The sequence below is a fragment of the Phoenix dactylifera genome, unplaced genomic scaffold, assembly GCF_009389715.1.
Source record: "Phoenix dactylifera cultivar Barhee BC4 unplaced genomic scaffold, palm_55x_up_171113_PBpolish2nd_filt_p 000130F, whole genome shotgun sequence".
Taxonomy (NCBI): domain Eukaryota; kingdom Viridiplantae; phylum Streptophyta; class Magnoliopsida; order Arecales; family Arecaceae; genus Phoenix; species Phoenix dactylifera.
In genome coordinates, this window is record NW_024067692.1 from 597,536 (window position 1) to 605,094 (window position 7,559).

A 7,559-nucleotide genomic window follows, 5' to 3' on the forward strand; every position below is an offset into this window, starting at 1 on the left:
ACAATCAGGTTGCTTGCAGCTGCTTGGTTCATAACAGTGGACAAATAGGGTGAAATTGTTAATGATAATGAATTTTTTGTATATTAATCCTTAAAATCTTCTTAGTTTGCATATATTAGCTAATTGTTAAATGGTGCAAACTAATCCGTAAGAAAATATAATCTGTTGCATATAGACTTCTGCCAACTATTTGACCACAATTGGAGATCTGAATGAGATTCCTTTCGCAAAATACTTGTTATGAAATTTTAATGATCATATAATTTTGGAAATTATCCTCTTATAATGTTTGTCTTTTTGGTAATAATCCTCTTTCCAATGTCCTAGTCAAGGAGATGTTAAAGGAATGGAAAGTCTGATCAACTTTGGCGAGCTTTCAAGAGGGAAAATTCCATGAAATACTCTCAAGCCTGTCTTCACATATTAAAGTACTTTTTTTTTCACTAGAAACAGTCAAATTTTCCGAGGGCATATGTAATTATCAGAAAGTGAAGATATAGTTTTATGCATTTCGTAAGTCGCACGGTTCCCATTAAATGGTGACAGAAAAGTCCACAATCCCACCTAATTCTAAACGTCCAGCGGAAGCTGGTCAATAAATGGCAGCATTCAACAAAGAATCCGGGCACCAGCAGCCTCTCACCTCTCATGTTGCTTTTGTACCTGTAAGCCTTTGACAACAAAGTCCAACCCAAATTAGATTATGTCACTAGCACCCCAAGATTCTCAAGCCCCTCATCTTGGAGGACCCCACAGCCTTCTCAACCAAGCTTCAACTGCCAACCAATTGCTACTTGAATATCAAACAAGCTTGCCTGCCCCAGGGCCGGACCACAGTCTATTGGTCACCAATGCAGCCAACTTTTAGATGATAATAACAAAACTAAAGCATGGAAGGTTACATATATTAGGAAGAGAGCACATGAAATAACCTGTACATTCAAACTAAAGATCCGGCAGATTCTCTAAACCACATATACCAGAAGTTATGAGAACTAGGAAAGAAGCTACTAAAGGTAAACAAAGATTGAAGACAAACCAAATGGAATTCCTGCCAAGGTGGGTGCAATCAAAAGCCAAGTCATGCAACATTGTTTGTGAGCTAAAACTGAGAGGACAGACATATTTACAATCAAGAGCTCTAGTTGCCCCGTTTTCTCTTCCTCTTTTCTTTTTCTAATACATTCTCTGCTGAAATGATACATACAACCAGTTGTAGAAGGTTTAAAGACATAAGCAAGCCTTACCACTAACCAACTAATAGGAAACAAGTAGAAAGAATTTTAGCCCCAGATGCAACATAGAAAATTATGAAAGAATATGTAAATCATGCACAAAAAAAGGAGGAAATTTTTCTGGTTTTGAATTTCGCAAGGTCAGCAGTGCCTTCTTATTTCATCTATGCTCATTTTTCAGCTGCAATGATCCATCTTTCTGCAGATTCAAGCTAAGGTTGCTAAACCGCTCACGTGAATACTGCCGAGATGCCTTTCTCCAATCAGTTCCTGCCTTCATCATTGTTGCAAACTCCTCATAGCTTATTCTCCCGTCCTAAGAAAGAAGACCAATATCACATTTTGTTAAAATCAAGGGATATACATTCTGAGGTTTCCATTTGATCCATCGTTGAACCCTAATTTGAGAGGGTTTCCCCGATGTCTTGTTCTTTCTTAAATTATTTTTTAAAAAAATAAAAAGAGGAAAAGACGGAAGCTATTAACATGAATGAATGAAAGAGGACTCATTAAGCTAATCCATGCAACAAGGTTTGTTGATTATAATTATATCGTATGATTATTTAATACTAATGCGTAGACCTTTGTGATCAAGGTGATCTTTAGACTTCAGAAAAGAAGCTTTTCAGTATAGCAAGTTAAGTGGCATGGAAAGCAAAGTTAGAAATAGGACATTCTTAAGAAGCATTCAAGAATCAAGATAATCACTGACCTTGTCTGTGTCTACATCATGGATAATTGCATTCATAACTTCCTCAGAGTTTGGACCCAAGTCATCAGCCAAGGAGTCTCTAAGCTCTTCAATTTCTATATACCCACTCCTGTTCTTATCAAAGTATGCAAAAGCTTTGTGCAGGTGCTCATCATTTCCAATCTTCCTTATGTGAATCGACACAGCAACAAATTCTCCGTAGTCTAGGGTCCCGTTCCCATCAACATCCGCCTGCAACAGCATCATAAGCCGGTGCTTCAAATTCAACCAACAAATAGTTTCACATACTTTATTCTCAAAAAAATAGTTTCTCAAAAAAATAGTATCACAAACTAATGCAGCTAGCAAAGCAAATATCGAGCAATGCTGAAGTAATGCAACAACCTCTGCCTTCATGACACTCGAAAGGTGGTACAATAGACACATGATTCAGATCAATTAAATTCTCATTCAGAACAGGATATTAGTAGCACGTATGTACTCCATTACAGCAAGTTGTCCAGATATTAAGAGAACTATAAAACACAGCCACATTTAGTTATTCAGTGGCAGGTAGATCACAAGACAATACTTTTCTTTTAAACATAGAAGACATATGTCCGTTCTGCCAAAATGGTTCTAGTTCCAATCACAAGAATTGGAATCATTGCTAGGTGTTGATGGTTCAGTCAGTCCTACTCCACTAACATGGGAAATCAAAAAAAATAAATAATCAAATAAAACATGTTTCTAAAAGTCACCAGTTTTGGATAAGATATTTTTCTCTTTTTTTTTTCTCAACTCCATTGCGTAACTCATCCACACTTGCAGACCATCAGTAGTTCAGCCAAGATGAGAAATAGAAAATCTTAAATTAAATACTGTGAAAAATAATCATGTCATAATAGCAAAGTTATTGTGAAAAGATTCATGTGAGAAGCTATATCATAAGCACATTGTATATATGGATGCATGTGTTTATGTTCAGTTGTCTGGACTTGTAACCATGTCTGTTATTGCTAGAAGATTAAACCAAGCGCCACTTATTAAAGAAAAGTGAGCATGAAAAGTGAATGTTAATAACTTAAGATGCTCAGCAATATCTTTTGATACTATGTTCCAAATATCAACACAAGCAAGACGATAGAAGGATACAAGCAGTATGAACAAAAAAGGAGGACAAAAAGAAGACAATAAGGTCAACTACTTACAGCTTCCATTAATATCTGAGCATCTGAATCAGCAATTTGATGTCCAAGCTTGTGGAGACCAAATTTCAGCTCTTCAAATGTTATTTTACCATTGTTGTTTATGTCCATCTTTTGAAACATATCCTTTATGTCAGCTACTTCCTCTACAGATAAATGCTCAGCCACTACCTGCAATGGTGAAGGTCCCAAACATGTCAACAATTGTCATTTTGAATGTGAGCATGAAGAATACTGTCACCTATAATAACACATCTAGAATTTTGACATCACATAAAAAAAACTCCTTTTCTCCTTTTATTACTTTAGAATAATGGTGGGGGCACCAGCAATCATTTCAAAGAAATGACTGGATAATTACCCAAGTCAGGCACTTGGGAAAACATCACACAAGTTTTGCACCTGGAAACTCCATTTGAAGGAGCAATACAACCTCTTCTCAAAAGCCAATTAATCACATATCATGATCACGAGTATAGATGATATGCAAAACCCAAAATCGAACAAAATGTTGACAAGTTAAAAGCTGCAACGAGGCAAATCTTACCCTGAGAGCTTTCTTTTTGAACTTGTTCATCACAGAGAATTGCTGGAGTCTCGCTCGAACAGTTTCACCTAGATTAACATTCGGGGCCTTACTGGCATTCTGCAACCAAGGATGATCTGCAATTGCAAATGCCAGGAAATGTCTTGAGTATGCCTAGAATATATGCCTTTGGAAGTAACTCATAAAGAATAACATCGAACCTAATATGGTAAATTTAGCATTAGGCTATTATCCAATAGATCGTGATATGAGATATCAGATACATTATAAACACGTTTACTTCCATTCGGATAAGAAATCACATCCAATTGGTAAACTCACCCTGTATTTAGTGAGTATTGATTCCCTCTTAATTTTCTTCTATAGAAAACCAAATCAAAATATATTATCATTAAAGTTAAATACTGCAGATACATTTTTTTTCATGAATCTTTGTTTAATATAAATACCACACCAAAATACCTAGAAGATTTTGTCATATTATATTGATATTAAAAAAAAATGTGCAGATTACAGGACACTAGACATTACCAAGAACTGCTTGAGCTGTTAACCTCCGCTTAGGATCAGGATCAAGCATCCGCTTGACAAGATCTTTAGCATTGTCAGAAACTTTCGGCCATGGTTCTCTTTTAAAATCTACAGCAGAGCGAATGATTGCCTGCGCTACTCCCTGTTCAGTTTCTGCATTGCAACAAGAAACCTTGGATGATTCTTACAAACACTTAAATGCAGATCCAACCTCAATTTTGATATTCAGTAAATCATACTTATGATCTGTAAAGCAGATAGTCACAAATTAAAATTCAGTAACTTGTCAGCTAATCTATTATCTTTTCTCATATAGTACATGTCATCATTCACAGCATTTTGTCCTTCCATTAAGGAGAAAAGAATTACCTGCCCAAAATGGTGGTACACCACAAAGGAGGATATAAAGGATCACTCCTGCACTCCAAACATCAATCTCTGGGCCATAATTTCGTTTTAGAACCTCTGGAGCCATGTAATAGGGGCTGCCTACGATTTCAGTAAAGCGCTCACCTGTGGGGAAAAAAACAGAATTCCTCATCAACAAAGGCATAGGAAAGTGCACAGTTGATCGTGCAAAGTGATGCTTATGAGTTATGAATGACATCCCTTGTGCATAATGTGACTTGATAGTTAACATGATTGATGAATCTTTTAGCATAATTCATACGAAATTGGTGTTTATCGAAAGAAGAAAGAGATAATGTGTTCTTCAAAGAGAAATCCTAGTAACATACCAGGTCTGAAAAATACTGACAACCCAAAATCAATTGCTTTTAAGGGGGATGTTTCCTTTCTGTTAGAAAACAAGAAGTTCTCTGGTTTGAGGTCCCGATGCATCACCCCATGCTTGTGGCACATCTGTTATTGCACGAAAGAAGTAAAAAAACAAGTCATCAAGTTAAGCTAAATTAAATCAGATAAGACATGGTAACTTCCCACTTATCATGTAGAAACACAGTACGGCTACTAACACAGTAGGAAAGCTATTTGTATAGAGTCACCCAGAAGGGCAAAAACTTTCTGGCATACAACAATATTGTGGTTCACAATATTGCATAAAGTATTGGATCAGATTTTGCAAACTAAAGAGTTTCAGTCCATTTGCCCAAAATGTTAAACCCAAGAAAAATAGTGTGATGTTGAACCAGAGCCCATAATCAAGAAGCAAATGAACAAAGAATAACAGCTTTGGGATCTCAGCTTTTAGGTTCACAGGCATAACCAAAGCCCACATAACCTTTTATAAGTGATGGAAGAATCTCTAAAGCTGATAACATATCTAAAGAAAGAATATGTGATGTTGAGATTAGTTCTCGGCCTAAAAAAAATTCTATTTGAAAGATCTTGACATACTATCTTCCTTCACCAAGATAATTTCACAAAGATAAATTTAACATAAATTTCTAGCAAAACAGCAGATAGATTAGAAAAATTCATCTACACAAGAATTAAATGATTTTTCCAGAGATCAAAAGATGCAAACCTTCCTCCCCAGACTGCATCGTAGCGCGGCAGCCAAAGGAGATGCCAAAGTTTCAGAATTCCTCACAAATTTAAGCTTATATTAGCAGAGTAGAGATACAAATCAGAGTAATATTTATTAGTCTTTGCACAGCAAGATCACATCTTTGGCAGGCATGAAATCTAACCCAGACTTCTCACATATTAGAACTTACCACATATTCACAGAATATACAAATGTAAAGCATAAAATGAAACAGGACTCCACCCTACGGCCACCAAACGAAAATAGAGATAACAGAGATACGGATTAATCTTAAAGCACCAAGAACTGACCTGCACGACCTCAACGATGGTCCGGGTGATCGCCGCAGCCGCCCGCTCAGTGTAACGGCCCCTCGCAACGATCCGATCGAAAAGCTCCCCTCCTTCACAGAGCTCCATCACGAGGTGGACGGCGTTGTCATCCTCATATGTGTCTTTGAGGGTCACTATATTGGGATGGCTCGGCAAATGCCTCATGATGTCCACCTCCCTCCTCACATCCTCGATGTCGACGGTGGTTCTCAGCTTCTTCTTCGATATCGACTTGCAGGCGAAGGCCTCGCCGGTGGCCTTATCGGTGCAGAGGTAGGTGACTCCGAACTCTCCCCTGCCGAGCTCCTGGCCGAGCTCGTATCGGCTGCCGATGTCCCGGCCGGTGGGGTCCCTGAGAACGGTGAGCTTGGGGACGCCGTGGGCGGGGGGTTTGTTGTAATCTAGGGAGAAGGGGTTCTGCCGATTCCCCTTCTTCTGCTTCTGCTTCTGCTTCTTCTTGCCTGCCGCCGGCGAAGCACAGCAATTTCCCATGGAATCGAGTGCCGGAGGGATCAAAGATCCGATCTTTCCGAGGTTTTACGGCTGCAACCGACGAGATCTTTACCAAGATCCAATCTTTTCAAGATCTTTGGGCAGAGGAACTCAAACCGCGACGACCAAGCTCGTCTTCGGAGCTGAGAAGACTATTTGCATTCACAAGAGAGAAAAAGAGAGATTTCCCTGAGATTTCTAGAAGCCCGTCAGAAGTCAAGCTTGAAGACGAGCGATCCTTCCTAGAATCTAGAAACAAACCGCCTACCACCCCTCAAGACGAGGTTTTTTTCTCCGAAAAGTCTGCCAAAAACGATATTGTTTTGAGAGATAGAAGGCAAGGAGGGAAAAAACTTGGAAAGGTCTTAAATTTAGGTGGGATAAGAGGGAATAGAGGAGAGGCCCGAAGAAGATAGAGACGGGAGGGCGTTTTATGGAAGGAAAGGAAGGGGTTGGAGAGGAGAAGGCGATACGGCAAGGTGTGAATACGCCATCGACGAGGGAGAAGAGAGGGTCAAAACTCGGAAAGCTCTTTCCAAGAGTCTTCTCCTCTCACCCCCCTCCCACTCGGCTCTCGTGAAGCCAAAAAGAAATGAGAAACGGCAAAAAACGCAAGAAATAAAATCCTCTCTCTCTCTAAAGAATCTCGATGTCCCCTCACGCATGTCCATACGAAGCCATAAATTTTCTTTTTGTCTGGTTACCAAATGGCCTTCTTCCCAAAATGTCCCCCGTTTCGTCGAGCATGTCGGGCAAAAAAATTGTATTTTACCGAAGTGCCCCTCCCAACCCATTGTTAGCTTTTTATGGTAAAAGGCGGAGCAAACAACCCATCCGTTGTTTGAAATGGATAAGACTGGATCCAGTCAATCTCCAAAAGCAGGTTCTTTTTTCTCTGTTGGCATGTTTGCATGTAAGCCCTTGCACGCTTCAGCATAGCATGTAAACCCTGATTTTCTTTATTATCTGATATTCCTGCAGTCAAGTCCTCTTTTGGTGTTATTTATGTATCATCTTATCATCCTTGATATATT

At 38.9% G+C, this 7,559-nt stretch overlaps 1 protein-coding gene across 1 annotated transcript; it reads right to left on the minus strand.

Moving 5' to 3' along the window:
- Nucleotides 1–1,027: 1,027 nt before the first annotated feature.
- On the minus strand, nucleotides 1,028–7,125 carry LOC103722265 (calcium-dependent protein kinase 20-like). The gene is made up of 8 exons (XM_008812746.4): nucleotides 6,013–7,125; nucleotides 4,950–5,073; nucleotides 4,582–4,725; nucleotides 4,213–4,365; nucleotides 3,682–3,797; nucleotides 3,138–3,305; nucleotides 1,948–2,178; nucleotides 1,028–1,551 (listed from the first exon to the last, which is right to left on the minus strand). Exons 1-8 carry the CDS (start codon nucleotides 6,523–6,525, stop codon nucleotides 1,396–1,398), a joined length of 1,605 nt encoding a protein of 534 aa, XP_008810968.1. The 5' UTR covers nucleotides 6,526–7,125; the 3' UTR covers nucleotides 1,028–1,395.
- Nucleotides 7,126–7,559: the final 434 nt, after the last annotated feature.